Genomic DNA, 22,507 nt, shown 5'->3' with positions numbered 1-22,507 from the left:
TGTTTTATTTAGTTTATTATATTTTAGGATAAAACAAAAGACAATCATGCATGTTTAAAATCAAGATGACAAACTCCCCCTAAAAATTTAAATGTATATGCTTTCAATACCTTTTTGGTTAATTGAAAAATCTGGGAAAACATATTTTATTCACTTTTTAGGGTTCTTAATTTGCGGTCCCTAAATAACCTTCAATAGAGTCCATGAACTCTCTGAACTTATAAATAGAAGTGCGTGCATGTACACTTTTCTAGAGAGAGGGTCCACAGCTTTCATAGGATTCTGAAAGGAATTAATGATCTGAAAAGAGAGTCACTGCCTTGGGTGAAACTTATCTACACAAGGACTGAGGTTGTTTGAGAAAAGAATGACTTATGGAAGTTGTTAAGAAATAAAGGTTAAGTTGGAAAAACTTCCCCTAAAAACAGTAAAACCTGAAACTAGTATGAAGATGTATTAGTCTAAGACTATAATGAAGTCACATGTTTGTATATATTTGTGTCTTTATCTAGGACTTGGCTAAGAAACTAGAACTAAAAGATGGGTAATAATGGAAGGGTGTGTATGTGTGTGAGAATGGTTGTAATGACTTATACATTAATAGTGCAGGTATCTCTTGTCATGCTACAGCAATTTCTGAACTCATTTAACATTGGTCCAAATATCTATTATCCTTTTTGTGTTTTTATTTTTCTCTCTTTCATCTTTATAAAATGGAGCTGCTTTTTAGAAATACAACTGTAAAATGTATCTAATAAAAAGAGCCTCTAACACCAAGCCACTCAAAACTTAGATCTGTGATGTTAGTGAATAATTCTTTTTCCTAAATATTCAAGTGCACAGTTTCCTAACTTATTTACCAAAAAAATTCAACTAATCTGCTCTTAAGGAAAGCAAACCAGTTTCCATTTATTAAAGGTTTATCTGATATCTATGCCACACAACACTGTATCATTACACTTAGTTTATTTAATGAGAGAGAAATGAATCTAACAAGTATTGGTATTTCATGTCCAAAGAATCAGGTGCAAGGTAAGGGAGGAAATGAACCTTAAATTTCTAGTCTAATCTCAGTCATTTAAACTATGATTTTTTTATTGTTTTCCAGTTAACTTATAAATATTCTAATTAGGTAAAGATCTATATAGCATTTTTAAAGACACCATAAGAATTATGAAGGAACTTGAATAATTAATAAAGATAAGAAATCCTTGCACGGTTTATGAGAGAAACCTTTCTGACAGCAACATCAAAGGGAAAAGGTGCCCTACAATAATGGGCCCTTTTCTTTTGAGTTGATTATCTAGGCATAAAGGGTTGACAATGGATTGACCTCTGTCACTGAGCTTGTCAGGAAGGGCCTGGATAAAGAAAATGTTATGTTAATAAATCAGGTGAGTGACGGAGGAATTAACCTCATACATATATTAAACTATGTTTTTGAAACATGTAACACACACACAAATTCTACCCCTCCCTAAATATATAATACAAGCCTCTCACTTTTTAGTTATTTCAGTTCTAATAAGGAAAAACAGGATTTTCCAAACCAATGGACAGAAAAAAATTAGGCTTTCAAAATGTTCCTGCAGAAACTTATTAGGATTCCTGGCAATACTATTGAATTCGGTGAACAGGATAGTGAGAGAGGTTTATGAAGAAACTATTGCCAACTCATGTTCCAGGGACATTAAAAAAGGAAGAAGACAAATGTACCTGAATGCTTGTCATTACTTAAGAAAGAATAAAAGTTCAAGAGGGTCCACAAGTTAAGATCCTGATGATGAACTTTTGAGAGTGTTTTTATTTAAATTAAATGAGTGGAGGTATTTAAAGAGGTGCTGATGCTATGGTAACCAAAATAAGATTTTTCATTAAGAAAGTCCAATAATGTTACTAAACCTCCTCAACATTAAATATTTTTTATGTCCTCTATTCAGGCTCAGTCTTTTCTCAAAAATCCTTGTTTTTCAAAGCATAAAAATATATGTTATTTACACAGGTAGAAAGGAATTTGAACTCATACCCCTCAACTGGAACAAGAAACAACTCATGGAGCCAAGACACAAATGTGAGGAAAAATCAGAAAACTAAACAAAAAACATAAAACAAATTTTATAGGCCTATAAGAAAATATTAACAAAAAGTTATAATAACAAGAAAGGATGATCTCAAACTGTCCTTTATATTACTACTTTAAAGTTCATAACATTATTCCACTTCTTACATGAAAGCCTAGATGGAATCTAGGATTCAACCCTTAAGTAATATTACTATAAAAACAATGTTTGATGAAAGATCGAACACTTTCCCTCAAAGATCATAAATAAGGCATGGAGGTCTGTTCTCACCATTTCTATTCAACTCTGTGTGTAGGCTTTAGTCAATGTAGTAAGGCAAGAAAAAGCAGTAAAAAGCATCCGGATCAGAAAGAAAGAAGGAAAACTGTCTTTTATAGTAGATGGCATAATCATTTATGCAGAAAATCCTATGAATATGCAAAAAAGGACTAGAATAATTGAGTATAGTAAAACTGCAGGATTTAAAGTAAACACATAAAAATCTTTTTATATACTAGCAATGAACAACCAGAAATTGAAATAAAAAATACTTTTATATCTAGAAAAATATCTCTATGGTCAATGTCAAAGCAATTACTGCCTCTATTTTCTTCCAGGAGTTTTATGGTTTCAGGCCTCACATTTAGGTCTTTAATCCATTTTGAGGTTTTTTTTGTGTGTCGGGTGGAAGAAAGTGGTTCAGTTTCATTATTCCACATGTAGCTGTCCAGTTTTCCCAACACATCTATTGAAGAGACTTGTCTTTTCCCATTGTATATTCTTGTCTCTTCTGTATTAAATTGATCATATAAGCATGGGTTTATTTCCAGGCTCTCTATTCTGTTCCACTGATCTGTGTCTATTTTTGTACCAGTAGTATCCTGTTTTGATTACTACAGCTTTGTAGTATATCTTAAAATCTGGGATTGTGATACTTCCAGCTTTGTTAAATTTCTCTAGATTGTTTTGGCTATTTGGGGTCTTTTGTGATTCCATACAAATTTTAGTAATGTTTTTTCTAGTTCTATAAAAAATTCTGTTGGTATTTTGAGAGGGATTACAGCAAAATAACAAGCTTTGCACACTAAGGAAACCATCAACAAAACAAAAAGGCAACCTTTCACTGTTGGCAAAAATGCAAACTGATACAGTCACTATGGAAAACTGTGGAAGTTCCTCAAAAATTTAAAAGCAGAATTACCATATGATCCAGTAATTTTACTACTGGGTATTTACCCAAAGAAAATAAAAACACTAATTCGAAAAGATATATACATCCCTATGTTTATCACAGCATTATGAAAGCAACCAAGTGCCCATCAACAAATGAATGGATAAAGAAAATGTGGTGTATCACACATACACCACACACACACACACACACACACACTGAAATATTACTCAGCCATAAAATGAATGAGATCTTGCCACTGCCATCTGCAACAACATGGATAGACCTAGAAGATATTTTGCTAAGTGAAGTAAGTCACAGAAAGACAAATACCAAATGATTTTATTCATATGTGGAATTTAAGAAACAAATGAATAAACAAAGAAAAAAAAAAGAGACAAACAAAAACCCAGACTCTTAAATACAGAGAACAAACTGGTGGTTGCCAGAGGCGAAGTGGGGGAATGGGGATGGAAGGAGTGAAATAGATAAAAGGGACTAAGAGTACACTTATTGTGATAAGCACTGAGTAATGTACAGCACAGGTGAATAATTATATTGTACACCTGAAATGAACATACCATTGTATGTTAATAATATTTCAACTAAAAAAAAAACTTTTTTCCTGCATTAATTGTAAACAAAAATTATGCAAAAAATTCTTTATAAAAATGTTAAAAAAACACTTTTATAACACCACAAATATAAAATATTTGTGGATAAATCTATGAAAAATGAAAAAGTTCAATTTAATAAAACAAAATACTGTTGAGGAATATTAAAGATTTAAATAAATGGAGAAATATGTGGTCTTCACGAATTAAAAGATTCAGCATTGTTAACATATCATTTCACCTCAAATTGATCTATAGATTTAACATGATACAAGTTAAAATTCTAGTGGGCATTTTTAGAGAATTTGGCATTTTAAAATTTGTATGGAAATTAAAGGAACCTAATTAGTCAAACAACTTTGGAAAAGAACAAGGTTGGAGGATTTACCCTACTTGTCTCCATGACTTATTATAGAGATACAATAATAAGATAGTGTGGTATTGGTGGTGGGGTAGACACGAAAATCAATGGAACAGAACAGAGTCCAGAAATAGATTCACACACACATAGTCAATTGATTTTCAACAAAGATGCAAAGACAATTCAGTGGTGGCAAGAATAGTTTTTTAAAAAATGGTTTTGGGATAACTGGATATCCACGTGCCAAAAAGACGGGGGGTTCGACATTCCTCTATACCTTGAACTTTGAATCTTATATTAAAATTAACGCAAATAGATATTACATCTAAATGTAAAATCTAAAACCGTAATGATTCCAGAATACAAAGGAGAAAAATCTTTGTGACTTTGGTTAGGCAAACATTTCTTAGATCAGTACCAAAAGCATGAGCCATGGGGAAAAACTTATAAACATTAACATTAATAACTCTGCTCTTCGAGGAGCCTGTTTAAGAGAATGAAGAGACAAGCCATAGCTGGGGGAAAAGCTGCAAATCTTAAATCTGATAAAGGACTTATATCCAGAAGATATAAGAATGCTCATAACTCAACAGTAAAAAAAGAGAAAAACAACCCAATTTAAAAAATGGCAAGATTTGAACATGCACTTCACTAGAGATGTACAGATGACAAGCACATGAGAAGATGCTCAACATTAGTAGCCATGACAGAAATGCAAAATAAAACTGTAGTGAAATACCACCCTGTAATCATAAAAATGACTAAAACGGCCATTGCAAGGAAATCTCACACCCTACTGGTGGGGAAACACTTGGGTTATTTCTTAAATATTAAACATACAACCGCCATTTAATCCAGCCATTCTCATCTTAGGTATTTACCCAAGAGAAATGAAAAGTATATATCCACACAGAGACTTGTATACAAATGCTCAGAGCAGCCAAAAAGAAACAACCAAATGTCCATCCACAGGTGAAAGGATAAAGAAACTGTGCTATTACCATACAATGGAATACTACTGTAACAATAAAAAGAATGAGCTATTTGTAAGTGCAACAACATGGATGAATCTCAAAATAATTATGCTGCGTCAAAGAGGCTAGGAGAGGAAAAGGAGGAGAGAGGGACAGGAGAAATAATGTATAATTCCATTTATATAAAATTCTAGAAAATGCAAATTAGTCTATGATGACACAAATCAGATCAGTGGTTGCCTGGAGACTGGAAGGGAAAAAAGAAGGGCAGGAGAGAGGAATTTCAAAGAGGCACAAGGAAACTTTTAGGGGTGATGGATATGTTCCTTATGTTGACTACAGCGATGGTTTCACAAGTGTTAAGAAGTTCAAAATTTATCAAATTACACACTTTAAATACTGCTTTGGCCAAATTTAACTCTACCATGGGCAAGAATATTAAAATAATCAATTCTTTGAAAAACTGAATTACTTCTTCAGCAGAAATATGCAAAAACAGTAATTCACATTCATATTTTTAGTATGTTGATAGTTATTGGCAGGTGCCTGGTGGGTTCTGGACAAGTGAACTACACCTAAGAAAAGTATACTGGAAAACGAACAATCATACCTTGATTTGGGCAAAGGGTCTTTCATAACCTCCAACATAGAGCAGGCCAACGTTCTGAGGAAGTAACCTACAAAAAAAACAAAAACAAAAACAAAAAACCCACATTATTTTGAAAATACTCTTCCCTATATAAGAAGCTTGTATAACCAACAAAATTTGTATAACAGATAAGTAACATGAAAATTTAATATCTTTGCAATTATTCTGGTCTTTTGCACTATGGGATAGTAACTAGCGAAGGACTTTTTTTTTTTTTTTTTTTTTTTTTTGTTAACTAATTTGGAAACAGATTATCACAGGAGGGTACTTTATTTTTGTTTGTTTACCCAAGTATAATTAACATACAATGTTACATTAGTTTCAGGTATACAATATAACGATTCAACAATAATTCTTGTATTTCAGAAAATAGTGGTAAAGGCTGACAATGGAAACTTCAGACATAGAACAGTATGACATTTAGTAATTCTTGAAAATTACTATACGATGTCTCTGGAAAAAAGTGAAAATAAGTAAAGTATATAGTTAAAATTCTATAAGGATTCAATTCAAGAAACACTATCTATACCATGTACTACAGGAGATAATACAAACCTAAATAATTCAGTCCCAAAATCTAACAGGAAAACTAGACACATAAATAAATAACCCTTCCAAAAGGTGGTCTGTGATAAGTGCTACATAGATGTATTTGCCACTGCAAAGTAGTGATGTAAGAGGTACTTCCTATGGAGGGAGCTGGAAAAGTTCAAATAGTTGGGACTTAGTTTAGTCTTAAAGGGTAGATAGGGCAAAGGGATAAACTTAAACAAAGCCCTGAAAATGCAGAAGATGTGAGACAAAAAGTGGACAAGTATGGCTACAATGAGGGATAATTTAGTTAAAGATGAAAAGTCAGATGATACTTGGAATAGACCAAGAATGTCAAATGCCATTTCTTTATTTTATAAGCAGTATGGAGTCATATTTTTATAAGATGTAATTAGTTCTTATAAAAAAATAAATGCATATGAAAATAAAAAGCAAACCATATAGAGAGTAAAAAAATAACTAAAGGTTACCTTCCCTGCATCATCCTTTCCTTCCTATTTCTACTTCAAAGAGATCCATCATTCCTGACTGTATTAAACATTGTGAACGAAGAACCACCATCATTAGAACTGTGTTTGGGGAGTGTGCAGTGGCACAGGTTATGAGAAGAGTATAATTAAACATTCTTGTGAGTATCTCCTTTTTCTTTTATCATATCTTTTCTCAATGGACACTGTGAGTAAATGGACACAATTCCAGTTTTAACGTTACTATACATAAAGAATATGAAAAAAAACTCGCCTGTACTCCTTGCTCAAAGCAACTAGGCCAAAATACATCTCCTCAGAGTCTAGGTAATTAAAGTTAATAGCCTTTTATGGCAGCAGGCAAAACAATTATCTCAAGGATGACTGTATATTCTACTGCATGAATCTGAGAATGAAACACTGAGTAGTATTCTAAAGTGAACAAAAGACTGCAAACTCCAAATTATCAAATGGAAAATTCTCAGTGTACTATATTGGTCTAATCATAAAAAACCAGAACACAAGATTACCATAACCACTTTTTTTTTTCTTTTTTAATTTTAAAGAGAGTGAACCAAGGAGAAGGGCAAAGGGAGACAGAGAGAGGGAGGGGGGAAGGGGGGGGGGAGGGAGAGAGAGAGAGGGAGAGAGAGAGAGAGAGAGAGAGAGAGAGAGAGAGAGAGAGAGAGAGAGACATTCTCTTAAGCAGGCTCCACGCTCAGTGCAGAGCCCAACATGGGGCTCAATCCCACAATCCTGGGATCATGACCTGAGCTGAAATCAAGAGTTGGAAACTCAGCCAGCTGAGCCACCCAGGCGCCCCTATCATGACCATCCTTTTAAATTTATCATTAGTGACTTCAAAAATCCTACTTAATTCCAAGATATGCATTTCTTCATTTTTTAACTTCTCTGAACATTGGATGCCTCGGATATTCTGTGGTGTCTTATAATCATTGTCACCAGGTGACAGCTGTGAGATGGTTTTGCAGTTACCTTCCATTGACTCAGTCTAGGAAGGCTAAAAAAGGATACTCTCAAAGTACCTTAGACTTCATGAAATAAGGTAGATATTTAATCTCCCAGGAATATCCTCTGCTCCTTGACATTCTTTAAAGGCCCAGAAAGCATTACAGGTTACTAAAAGAATGTTACTAGATGATGAACACAATCCTGATTAAACCAAGTTAGCAAAAAGCTACTTAAGTTTAGAATATAAGTGATACTTGTAGTAATTCATTTTAGCAGGTTGTTGAAGGTCATAAACACGACTAAAGGGATTTGTTCACTGAATACAAGTAGAAAGCATCAGAAATGTCTCTGCCATCGATTAACATATAAGGAATTAAATCCCTCACAAATCATTGCCAGTATCACAAATTTAATGTTAGTTATATATAGCAGTGGTAATTTATGTCCTATATAACAAATGTTCACAAAAACCTTAATAAACCCCCTTCAGAAGTAAGAATAGTCACTGTTCATACAAATAGATGCTAGAGAAAGAAGAGAGTAAACGCTGGCTGACATTTAAAAATCAATATGCATCTAATTACTATGTATATGCATTTCAGGAAGCTTGCCAATATACCATTTAGGGTGTCTCCCTTCCTCCAAATTGCCTATCTAACAGCTAGCTACCTTTCCTTAAACAGGAGATTTCTTTAATGGATCAATTATGTAGCATATATATGTTTCACTTTTTAAATACTGTTCTTTTTTCATTCATGTACCTATTATTACTTACCATAGATTATATTACCACCACCAGATGAGTGGGTTTTAATATGTACCATAATCTAAAGGCCTGCTATGTGCAAAACAATGAACACTTTGAGACATTTTAAGATGGGGTATTTCTTTAACCATTTTACCTCTCAGAAAATTATTTTGCCCAATTGTATACATAATTATTGTCAAATAATAGGCACCATTTTTTGGTGATAGAGTACTTGTGTATAATACAGCAATCACACATTTTAAATCCCCAGAGTAAGGCATTAACTCAGCACTCACATGTGCATTCACATTTATATGTTAAAATAGAAACTCTGACTCATTCAGTACCAGAAAATTGCTTTGCCCTTAAGTTATATGAACATCAACATAACCCTTATACAAATGCTAACAACTCCTAAAATATTTGCTTGTAACTAAATATTTCTATAGTGTGGCTATCAAAGGGGATGTTTTTGGAAAGTAGCAATAAGACAGGGGAAGTGGGGGGCTTGAGGAATGAGATGCACCCATTAGAGTTTTTGAAAAAGTAAACCTAGGCAAGACTAATGTTCATTTTGCTTCAACTTCCCAAATACAAATATTAACAAATACTTGTCCTGGAAAGAAAGATGAGAAGTTATTTCCAGAAAAGTTTCTCACATAAAGGACAAATAAAACTTGTCAGGTAACAGAATGAACATTATCTAAAAGAACCTAATTCACCATAACCTAATGCTATATCTATATCAGATGTAAAAAAAACAAAACAAAACAAACAAAAAAACCTGCTTTAAAAGGAAACTGAGTCTATAATTGCTTCAAATTAAAAGTTAAAAAAGGAATCATTTTAAAATATGTAAGCTAAGTAACTCAAAATTAGCAGTTCTGTCTACAAGCCCTAATTACAATACCCCCTGATATATTTTTCATCTGCAACAAAATATCCTGAAAAAATTTACAGTATCTTTAACACTGATTTATATATCCTACATCTTACAGAAACAGCATCCAATGTATCTACTAGTAGGAAAATAGAGAATGCAAATGCACTTAATATGGTATCAATAGTGGCCTTTTGCATTTGAGAAAATGCATATTACTGAGAAGACCTCAATTATTCTCTAAGACTCCTCGTAGGATGTAAATAAAAGTAGCATATGTCGTTAGGCCCCAAAAAACTTGGATGAGCCAATGAGTAAGTTTATTATTATCTTTAGAGACTTTTCATAGCCTACACTTTTCTATTCTGGTTTATTTTCTAAACCTTAGTACATGCTTAACAAATGCTCTAGACTTTTGTTTAAAAAAACAAAAACAAAAACAAAATAAAACAAAACAAAACAAGAAAACCAACCACCACCACACCACCAGTACCACGTTTATATAAAGAATCTGGGTCGCCGGGGTGGCTCAGTCAGTGGAGTGGGCTGACTCTTAATTTTGGCTCATGTTCATTTTGCTTCAACTTCCCAAATACAAATATTAACAAATACCTGTCCTGGAAAGAAAGATGAGAAGGGTTATGGAATTGAGCCCTGTATCAGGCTCTGTGCCGACAGTGTGAAGCCTGCTTGGGATTCTCTCTCTCTCCCTCTCTCTGCCCGTCCTCCACTTGCACATGCATGCTCTCTCTCTCCCAAAATAAATAAACATTAAAAAAAAAAAAAAAAAAAAGAATCTGCATGTCAACAGAAATAAGTTACCTAAAAATGATGTATGACTAAGTGAAATATACATTAAGTAAAATAAATAAAAGAAATAATAAATAAGACTGGGGAAGGATAAATACTGAAGCAAACAACAGAAAGCTGCATCATTTTGCAAAAGGATATAAGAAGAAATGTTGACCTACCAGTATTCAGAGAATAAATATATTTGTAACTATTTTATTGCCAGAAAAAAGTCAAGGTAAAAAATATTACTGAGGTAAAGCAAGATACCTCAGAATAATAACAGTTCAATTTGTCAAGAAATTTATATGCATTTAATAACCTAGCTACAAAATATGTAAAACAATTAACAGTGTACATGATGAAATTAAAGAAATCCACAATCACAGTCAGACTTTAAACTTTTCTCTCTCAGTAAATGATGGGAAAAAAACAGAGCACAAAAGCAGTAAGAATATAGAATAACTCAAGGCACCTGGGTGGCTCAGTCAGTTGAGTGTCCAACTCTTGATTTCAGCTCAAGTCATGACCTCATGGTTCATGGGACTGAGCCCTGCAATGTGGAGCCTGCATTGGATTCTCTCTCCCTCTCTCTCTGCCCATCCCCCACTCACACTCTCTATCTCACTCTCAAAATAAACAAACATAAAAAAAAAAAACTATTAAAACAATAATATAGAAGAACTCAGCAACACCACTAACAAAAACATATAGGACACCATCCAACAGTTGCATGGATCACATGCATGGATCACAGAATATGCATACACAGAAACTGTATAAAAACTGGCAATATGCTGGACCATAAAGCAAATTTAAAAAAATAACTTCCATTACAGTCTCTAAACACAAGATGTCAGTTTGAAGTCAAGAACATAAAAATAACCAGAAAATCCTCATGTCTAAAATGACAGAAATACATCAATAAATAATCTATAGGGCAGAAAGGAAATCCCAGAGGAAATTATTAAATATTTTTAACTAGATAACAAAATAAGAATAGATCAAAACTTATGAGAGGGGCGCCTGGTTTGCTCAGTTGGTTAAGCCTCCAATTCTTGATTTCAGCTCAAGTTATGATCTCATGGATCCTCCCACTGGAAACTGCACTGACAACAGGGAACCTGCTTAGGATTCTCTCTCTCTCTCTGCCTCTCTATCCCACTTGCACGCATACATACACTCACTCTTTCTCAAAATAAATAAACATTAAAAAAAAAAAACTTGTATAGCTAAATCCAACTTAGACAGAAATTTATAACCCAAATGTATATGCCAAAATTCAACCACCTTAAGAAATTAGAAAAATAGCACTAAATTAAACTTAAGGAAAATAGAAGAAAATAATAAGCAGAAATTCACGAATAGAAAACGTACATTAGACAGGATTAAAAAGATTTAAAGAAACTATTTCTTCTTAAAAAAAAAAAAAAAGGTTGATACATCCCTAATGGAACTGACAAATAAAGCACAAATAATCACTATCAATGACAACACAAAGAACACAGCTACATATACCAAAGAATAATAAGAGGATATTATAAACACTTTTACACCAACAAGTCTGAAAACTGAGGCTAGAAAAACTTTTAGAAAAATACAATGTACTAATAAAACTGACACAAGAAAAAATAGAATATCTTAGTTGTCTTACTGTAAAAATTTTTTAGTGATCTCTACAAAGAAAGCAAAAGATCTAGATGGATTCTTCACCAAATTCTACCAAGTATTTAAGGGAAAATTAATTCTAATTATACACATTTTTCCAGAAAATAGAAAAAGGAATATATTTTTATTTTACCAAGTCAGCATAACTGGCACTCAGACATGAAAATACAATGTTGATCAAGAGAGAATGAGAAGATAAGCCATAGACTAGGAAAAAAATATTTGCAAGACATATCTGAAAAAGAACTGCTACCTGAAATATTAAAGAGCTCTTAAATCTCAACAATAAGAAAATGAGCAACCTAATTTAAAAAAGGCCAAAGACCCAGACACCTTGCTGAAGATATATATGGCGAGTAAGCATACAAAAAGATGCTGAACATCACAAGTTATTAGGGAAATGAAAATTCAAATGAGCTACCACTCTCTACCTATTAGAATGACCAAAATCCAAAATACTGATACTGCCAAATGTTAGTGAGAATGTGGAACAAGAGCTGTCATGTATTGCCGGTGGGAATACAAAACAGTACAGCCACTCTGAAGAACAGTTTGGTAGTTTTCTATAAAACTAAACATATTCTTACCATATGATCCAGCATCATATTCCTTGGTATTTACTCAAATAAGTGAAAAACTTATGTCCACCTAAAAACCTAGCAGCGAGGTGATAATAACAGAAGAAACGATGTGCTAGGAAAGAGAGGATATAAGGGAACTCTCTGTATTTTCTGCTCAATTTTTTGTAAACATAAAACAGTTCTAAAATAAAGTTATTTTCTTTAAAAAATGCAATGGTGATAATACAAGAAAGAAAATGTATAGGTCCATTTCTCTCATGAACAAAAATGCAAAAAGCAGGAAGGAAAGCCCCATATTAATGAAGTGGAATAATTTATCATGTTAATGGATAGGAAATCTCAATGTTGAATATACTTAATGCAATGTTAATAATCCTGACAGAATCCTTCTGAGAAACTTGTTAAGGTCATTACAAAATAGACATGGGAAGGCAAAAGAACAAAAATATAAAAGATTCCCCTAAAAAAAAAGAACAGAGTAAGAAGACTGGCTCCAATAACAAAAATGTGGTATTAGCGTAGAGCGGGCAAGTGGACCAGTGGAATATAACAGATTCTGGAAAGAGATCTATACACACAAACACTTGATTTATTAAAGGTGAGACTGCAGGAAGTGGAGAAAAGCCTTATAAGTGTTAGAAGGAAAACAAACCTGGGTAAATTCCCCTTTAATCTTAATATGACAAAAGAAAATATTGGTAAATCATACTATATAAAATTTTTAACCAAGTATCAGGGCAAAACTAGCATAAGTAAAGTCAAAAGACACCCGACAAACTTTGAGAAAACATTTGCAACATACACCACAGGAAAGAAATGAATAATTCTATTATTAAAAACTCTCAAAAACTGAAGGGGAAAAGGGCCAAAAACCTGATGAAAAAAAATGAGAAAAATAAATAAAAATACAAACACACACAAAAAGGACATTAAGGATACATAAAAATATACAGGGTGCCTGGGTGGCTCAGTCGGTTGAGCGTCCGACTTCGGCTCAAGTCATGATCTCGTAGTTCACGAGTTCAAGCCCCGTGTTGGCCTCTGTGCTGACAACTCAGAGCCTGGAGCCTGCTTCGGATTCTGTGTCTCCCTCCCTCTCTACCCCTCCCCTGCTTGTGCTTTCTCTCACTCTCAAAAATAAACAAACATTAAAAAAAATATATTAAAATATTCAAACTTACTCATAAGCAGAGAAATACATATTAAAACAGCCCTAAGATACCACTTCTCACCTATCAGATTGCCAAAAATTGAAACATATGGAGAATTACATTCTCTTGGATAGGCTGGTAAAAATAAAAGGTCTCATAACCTGTTGCTGAAAAAGCAAACTAAAAAAAAGACTACGGCAATGCTTCTGGAAGGAAACTTGGCGAAATCTAACAAAATCACATATGTACTTAGCTTTTGACTGGGTAATCTCTCTTCTAACAATATGCCTTGAAGACATGCATCCAAAAATTGAAAAATACAGATATACAAGGCTATTCATTACACACTATTGGTATGCAAAGTATTGGAACAGCCTAAATACACAGCACGGTAGTTATGGTAATCCACACAATGGAGTAATATGCAGCTGTAAGAAATAATGAGGAAGATCTTTATTTACTGATAGGGAGCAATTTCTAAGATATACTTACTGTTTAGCAAAAAAAAAAAAGAAGTACAAAAGGAGAGTATGTTATTCTTAATGTAAGAAAGAAAAAGTATTAGAAAATATTCATGTATCTGTTCATTTGTGCAAAAGGATTTCAGGAAAGCTAAAACAGACACTCAGGAGATTGTTTCCTTTAGGGGACAGGTTATTAGGGTGAATGAAGGGAAATTCCACGAGAATATCTTTTTGTAAATCATGACTATTATAACCATGATAATGTTTCATACAACAAATAAACAAGTAAGTAAACAATCAAAATCAGAATGTTGAGGGAACCCAAAACGGAATAAAAATAACTGTATTACAAATGAAAAACATCTGACATTAAGGGGGATGGGGATGAAAACGGACTTTAACTTCAGAAAACAGTATTTTGACTATATTTCATAGGGTTACAGATTGAAAGAACTGTACACAAATACAGTCCTTGAGCTAGTAAACTTCTTACTCACAAGGGTATGGGTTAGTAATTCTGAAAATGTTGTATGTATAGTAGGATTTAACAAACAAATGTTAAGGATAAGGAGATGGAGCTTTCTCACTGTACAAAGAGTTACATATAAGCAAAGGGGAAAAGCTAGAATTAATACTATGCTGTATTAGAATCAGACGTATTAGCAGGAATTCATAGCTTTTAATATATTCACAGATGGATAAAGAAATAAATATAAACGTGTGTATAGGTACATGTTAGTATATGATACATTCCTAACTCTGCCAACTGAGAGGGCTGTAATGACACTAAGCAGCAATAACTAGACCAAGGATCTAGATTTTTCTATCATTCACCACACACAAACACAAATAAACACTGGGGTCCTTGTAGAAATGGCTGATCCCCGGACTGAGAGAGGGAAAATATAAGAAGATCCTGGAACACCTTATAGAACTAGAAAGTAAAAAGTGCAGAAAAATAATGAGAATGTCAAAAAGACATAGGGGCCCCTGGGTGGCTTAGTCGGTTAAGCGTCAGACTCTTGGTTTCAGCTCAGACCATGATCTGATGGGTTCATGAGTTTCAGCACTGTGTCGGACTCTGTGCTGACAGTGCAGGGCCTGCTTGTGATTATCTCTTCCCCTATCTATCTCTCCCCTGCTCATGCTCTTTCTTTCTCTCAAAATAAATAAACTAAAAAAAAAAAAAGACACAGAAGCCAAACTGAAGAAGTTCTCAATAACCAAAGTCAAAACAGCAACATAAAATGACAGAGCTGGATTATAACCTACAAACTAAAATATTCTTAAATCCTTACCAGTAAAAATAAGCATATGAGAAGAGGGGACAGTTCTTCTTTAGAGTAAAATCCCCCATTGATACATTGAAAAAAATGAGGGAAATTGAAATTCACCATTATTTGAAATATGCACATCAAAACTGAAAAACACAACAGTGATGATTGTTGTAGGCCAAAGCCACTGAAAGATATTAGAACTAGAAGATGAAAGTATGATGAGAAATCTGGTATTTGCCTAGTCTCAAAGTTTCTCCCCAGAAAACACTTACTAAATCCAAAGAAAATATAGCAACTTTAGAGAAACCCAACAAAGTAACCAAACCTAACATCACAGTATTAAGATTTATCAACATGTCCCTCCCCACTTCCCTAACATGCTCACTGAGGACACAATATCACTTCCATGGTGTTCCTGCCAAAAAACACAAAAAGGATCAAACTAAGGGACATCCTATAAAATATCAAACCAGTATTGACCAAAAAGTGTCAAGATCATGAAAAACAAAAATGAAGTATTGTCACAGATTTGATTAAGGAGACATGAAAATTAAAAGCAATGTGGAATCCTAGAGGAGAAAAAGTGGGGAAATTGTCAAAATTAGAATAAGTAATTTGGTTAAGTTCATAGTATTGTACCAACATTTATTACCTGATGTTGACAATATGGGAAAACAATGTGAGAGATATACAGGAATATTCTGCACTATTTTTGAACTTTTCTATATGCCTAAAATAATTTTAAAATAAAAAAATTTTTAGGGGCACCTGGGTGGCTCAGTCGGTTAAGCGTCCGACTTCAGCTCAGGTCATAATCTCACGGTCCGTGAGTTCGAGCCCCGCATCGGGCTTTGTGCTGACAGCTCAGAGCCTGGAGCCCATTTCAGATTCTGTGTCTCCCTCTCTCTCTGCCCCTCCCCTGTTCATACTCTGTCTCTCTCTGTCTCAAAAATAAATAAAAGTTAAAAAATTTTAAAAAATTTTAATGTTTATTTATGTATTTTGAGAGAGAGAGAGTGTGTAAGCAGGGGAGGGGCAGAGAGAGAGAATCTCAAGCAGGCTCCATGCCACCAGCACAGGGTCCAATGTGGGGCTCAATCTCACAAACCATGAGATCATGACCCATGCTGAAGTCAAGAGTTGGATGCTTAACCAGCTGAGCCCCCAGGTGCTCCTAAAATTAAAAAAAATATTTTAAAACATGTCATTTGAGACAACATGGATGGACTCAGAGGGTAAGTAAGCCAGACAGAGAAAGACACATACCATATGATTTCAAGTATATGTGGACTCTAAATGGGTGATGGATTTTAAGAAGGGCACTTGTAATACTTTTAATACTGGGTATTATAAGTAAGTGATGAATCACTAAATTCTACTCCTGAAACTAATATTACACTGTATGCTAACTGGAATTTAAATAAAAACTTGAAACAGCAAATAAATAACAAACAAAACAAATGAACAAACAAATAAGAAAACAGATTCTTAAATACAGAAAACAAACTGATGGTTTGCCAGAGGGGAGGCAGGCTGGGCAATGGATAAAATAAATGAAGGAGATGAAGAGGTACAAACTTTCAGTTACAAATAAGTCATGGAGATGAAAAGTACAGCTCAGGTAATATAGTCAATAATACTGCAATAAGTGTTGGTTAATTATACTTATTGTGGTGAGTATTGAGTAATATGTAGAATTGTTGAAACAGTATGTTGCACACCTTATTAACACTGTCCATTATACTTCAAAAGGAAGGGACAGGGAGGGAGGGAGGGAGGGAAGGAAGGAAGGAAGGAAGGAAGGAAGGAAGGAAGGAAGGAAGGAAGGAAGCCTGCCCTACCCCCATACCATACCCAAAAATTACCTCAAATGGACTGAAGAACTGAACGTTAAGAGCTGAAACCATAAAACATCTACGAGAAAACACTGAAGTAAGCTCCTAGACATCAGTCTTGGCAATGATTTTTTGACACCAAAAGCAAAGACCATAAAAGTAAAAATAAACTAGTGGAACTACATAAACTAAAAAGCTTCTGCATGGCAAAGGAAACTAAACAAAATATAAAGGGAACCTACACAACAGGAGAAAGTATTTGTGAATTATGTATCTGATAAGGGGTTAATAACCAAAATATACAGAGAACTCATACAATTCAACAGTCACACACACACACACACACACACACACACACACACACACACACACTTAAAAAATGGGCAGAGGAACTAAATGACAAAAAATGGCCAATAGGTACAAGAAAAGGTGCTCAACAGCACTAAATTACCAGGGAGATGCAAATCAAAACCAAAATGAGATATCACACTTCACACCTATTACAATGGCTATTATAAAAAATAAATAAATAAAACTAAAACAAGAGATAACAAATGATGGAGAGAAGGCGGAGGAAAGAGAACCCTTATACACTGCTGGTGGAAATTTAAATTAGTACGGCCATTATGGAAAATAGCATGATGGTTCCTCGAAAATATTAAAAACAGAACTACCATGTAATCCAGCAATTCCACTTCTGGGTATATACCTGAAGGAAATGTCTCAAAGCGACACCTGCACCCCCCATAGTTACTGCATCATTATCTTACAACAGCCAAGATATGGGAATGACCTCTGTGTCCACCAGTGGATGAATGGATAAAGAAAATGTGCTATGTATACAAAGTGGAATATTATTCAGCCATTACAAAAAGAAAGAAATCCTGCCAATTGCAACAACATAAACCTGGAGGACATTGTGTTAAATGAAGTAAGTCCTACAGAGAAGACAAATAAATACTAGATGATCCCAAAGTATGCAGAATCTTAAAAAAAAAAAAAAACAAAACAAAAACAAACCTCCCAGAAACAGAGAACAGATGTGTGGTTACCAGTGCTAGGAGCTGGGGGAAATGGGTGAGGGTAAAGTTACAAACTTCCAGTTACAAGATAAATAAGTTCTGCAGTTTGTGATGTACAGCACGTGGCCAGAATTAATAATACTGTATTGTGTATTTGGAAGTTGCCAAGATATTAGATCTCAAAGTTCTCATCATGAGAAAAAAATTTTTGTAACTATGTGAGGTGATGCATGTTAACTGAAGTTAACCTAAGAATCATTCACAAGATATACACATACCAAATCATTATGCAGTACACCTTAAAGTAATACAATGTTATACGTTAATAATATCTCAAAACTAGGAGGAGAAATGGCAATTTTTAAAAGACATCATTAAGCTACTGAAAGAAGCTACTGAGTAGAAGAAATTTATAAACATGAATTATATCCTAAGTGGGGCACACGCATATCCTAGGACACAGCCATTCCAAGTTAGGTAGATACCCGTCAGACGTGTGTGTGTGTGTGTGTGTGTGTGTGTGTGTGTGTGTGTGTGTGTCCATCCTAAAGCACACACAAATAATGTTTGACTGTATGGGTAATCACCCCAAATGCCATCTATCCAAATGCCTTTATATAATATGATGTTTTAGACAGTGTGAAATGTGATGTTTTAGAGAGAGAGTGAAAATGAATGAATTGCACACATTATGGATGAATTTCAAAATAATGACACTGAGCAAAAGAAGCCAAACCTAAAAGAACATAAGGTTGCATTTATGTAAGGTTCAGACAGGCAAAACCAAACTATGCTGTTTAGAGATCCAAACCTAAGTTATAAAAGTATAAAGAAGTACAAGGATGTAAGTCTGGATAATGGTTACCTTTGGTGTGAGGGATATGAGAAAGAGCATGCAGGAGGCACCCAGGATTTCAGAAATATTTTCTTCCTTGTCCTGCGTAGTGGTTAAATGGGTTCTGGCTACACAAAATTTCACAAAGCTGTACATTTAATTTGTTTTATGTACTTTTCTGTAATATTACCTTTCATAATATAAGAGGTCTTTATATAAAAAGCACCAAGAAAGAAAACAATATAAGCAATCAGTAAGAGGGTGAGAGTGACTCCTAAATGAGGGGTATAATATTAATTTATAAATTAACATATTTTAATATTCCTGTATAAATAGATGAGTATTTTAAGAGATGAGCTCCTAGGGAATCCAAAAGTCACCCATCTCTTAGTACTCGAGCTACATATTCTATGGCATAAATAGGAAAACAGAACTCACATATCAGGCCATAATGGTATTTTAAGATTGAAAAAAGGAAATATAATTACATTAAAAATATATAGACACATTTTCTACTCCCAGCCAAGACTGAGTCACAAGAACTCCATTAGGCTCTACTCCCACTAAACAACTAAATATACAATGTTACACAACGTTTTTCAGAAACTGGACAAGAGATAGTACAGGTCAGTGGTACCTGAGAGAAGGAAAACAAAGGAAGTGATTCCCACCACTGTCACAGCTCACTACCTGGAGTTTTTGTACCACCATGCAAAAGGGGAGAATCCAGGCCTATAAAACCTAAAATATTTACTATCTGGTCCTTTAGAGAAAAAAATTGTCAACTTCTATCTAAAGAAATGAAAGTAGATGTCCACAAAAAGACTTGTACCCAACTTTCATAGTAGCTTTGTGCCTAACAGCCAAACACTAGAAACATTTCATATGCCCATCAACAGATAAATGGATAAATTGTGATACATCTATGTAATAAAATGCTATTCAGCAATAAAAAGAAATGGTTTATTGATAGGTTTAACAACGTGGATGAATTTAATATTGAAAGAAATGAGGGGGAGCACATATTATATGCTCCTATTTATATAAATTCTAGAAAATGAATACTGAACAGCAGACTGGTGGTTGCCAGAAAAGGGAGTGAGAAGAAGGACGAATTAGAAAGGGACAGGAGGAAATCTGGGAGGGTGATGGAAATTTTCATCACTTTATCCTGGGAGTGATTATTTTACGGGTAAAAATCAATCAAATTGCACACTTCAACTGTGTGTAGTTTATTATATATCAATTTACTCCTTGATAAAGTTGTAAAAAAAATGTACAAACTTCACTTTCCAAATTTTGTTAAATATATTTAAAAAAGAAAGTCTACAACTGTTCACAGGCCATATAGCAAACTGAGTCTACAAGTAAGTCTAAACTGATTATTTAGACTCTGATTTTTTCTTTTTTAAGTTTATTTTGAGAGACAGAGACAGTGTGAGTTGGGAAGGGGGAGAGGGAGAGAAAATCCCAAGTAGGCTCTGCACCCTCAGCGCAGGGTCCAATGTGGGGCTTGAACACACAAAAGTATGAGATCATGACCTTAGCCGAAACCAAGAGTAGGACACTTAACTGAGTCACCCGGGCACCCCTCTGATCATTCTAAATGAAGAAATCTGTTATTTGAAGAACTGTTTGTGTAAACATGAAACAGAATCATATGAAAGTGGATCTTAACAGGGAAACCATTAAATACGTATAGCTCCCTGCCTAGTTTGTTATCTAATGATCCTAAAAATTATTCTATGGCTTACTTATACCTACAAAAGAAGAAATGGGAGAATGACTTATGCAAGAATTAGCCTCAAATTTAAACATCTGAAATCATGTGAATCACCATCATATCCATAAATGTTCATCTCCTTGACAATGACACCATGATGGATGGATGTGTAAAGCACATTTGTTAAAAGGTTAAATGGAATAAAACTTTCATTTCCTGTATTGGCAAACTCTGAATCTTATTTTATTTTTTTTCCCTCTATTTTTGTTGTACTAGCTTGCCCTGTATACCTTTGGACAAGAATTTCACGGTGGAGTCCTCATTTTCCCCTGGGAAAATGTAGGAACATTATGGTAAGAAGCCATTTCTGCAGGAAAAGAAGTACAAAAGATGCTCTGGAGAGTAGAAACAGAGAAATTTACGCTGAGTGGATATAATTCACAATTCAATTTTTTCAGTCTAAATTATAGCACCATGTCACATGTTACCAGCTATTTCAATAATAGCTATGATCAATCAAAGAGAAAAATGTTGTTGTTGTTTTTTTAAATCACAGACCCCAGAATGACTGAGATTGTTAGATTCCACACTGAAAAAAGAATTACTGCAAATCTGAATTTCAGCCTCACTGAGCTCTTTACAAAATGCTGACATGTGAACTATAACCAAAAATACAGAGAACTGCCTAAGTATCTCATTGATAGAATACATATTAAATTGGCCTTCTCTCTGCTATTAATTTTAATTTGAATATTCCTTTAGTAAACATTATATACTTTACATATTAAAGTATAGATTACAGTAGGTACTGAATTATTATTTTTTCATTGCTAGGCATGTACTGGCAATCTTTATTTCTTAAGTAATTAATTCATTTATCTTTTTCATGACTCTATAAAAATGAATCAGCCTATTCGGAGTTAGCTCAATAGACGGTTCCTCCTTAATTCATCAGTATGTTCTTTTGTTCAAAGTAACTACTGTAGTCGCTACTGACTGAAGAGCTGGTAAAATAAAATAAAAGAACTTGAACTACCACAATTCATTTTATCCTTTATTGTGATATCTGTTCCAAATGTATTTTTAATTAATGATATGATACTAAAATTCTTTAAAAATTACTTCAAAATTTAAAATGACTGTCTAGAATGTTTAATTGCATGCAATTATTTTGCTTATAAATAACAATATTTATCCTTGATATATGCCTCAATCAACTAACAATTAAAAGTTAAAACGTGTGAGTTAGTTCAACCTCAATAATGTAACAACTATAATCAAGTAATCAAGACAGTTTCAGAATCTCGGGTACTGGGCTGATAAGAGGAAATCATGAAATGTCCCAAAGAAAGACACTTTCACCAGATAGTGCCATCAATGTCATAAAGCATGATAATTTTAACAGTTCTTAAAACGATTAATATAAATCAAATGTTACCTAACTAGGACCACATTTTATAAAAGACTTAAAGACCCCCATATCCTGATGGTTAGGCTAATTAGATTATCCCTGAAAAGTGAATAGAGGTTATCTAATAATCACAATATTTTCCCACTCACTTTTCCCATTCTATTAAGTGATTGATATGAATTCTTGAAATGGGTTATGGTCATTACAACTTTAGAATATGTTCAGCAGGAACATTATGGACAGTCATATAATGTTATCTTTTCCTCAACCTAACCAGGCTTTCAGAATGACTTAAACAAGACA

General features: G+C 33.9%; 1 protein-coding gene across 1 annotated transcript in view; it reads right to left on the bottom strand.

Moving 5' to 3' along the window:
• The window catches only part of RNGTT (RNA guanylyltransferase and 5'-phosphatase), a 306,404-nt gene that overhangs the window by 46,454 nt on the left and 237,443 nt on the right, over positions 1 to 22,507 (bottom strand). Inside the window, exon 14 of the mRNA XM_019442831.2 lies at positions 5,791 to 5,857. Within this exon, the coding sequence (XP_019298376.1) occupies positions 5,791 to 5,857 (67 nt within the window). The remainder of the gene's footprint in view (positions 1 to 5,790; positions 5,858 to 22,507) is intronic.

Source organism: Panthera pardus, unplaced genomic scaffold, assembly GCF_024362965.1.
Source record: "Panthera pardus isolate Hobbes unplaced genomic scaffold, ASM2436296v1 HiC_scaffold_17, whole genome shotgun sequence".
NCBI lineage: Eukaryota > Metazoa > Chordata > Mammalia > Carnivora > Felidae > Panthera > Panthera pardus.
The sequence above is the reverse complement of the archived record's forward strand: the minus strand, read 5'-3'. Positions and strand labels throughout refer to the sequence as shown.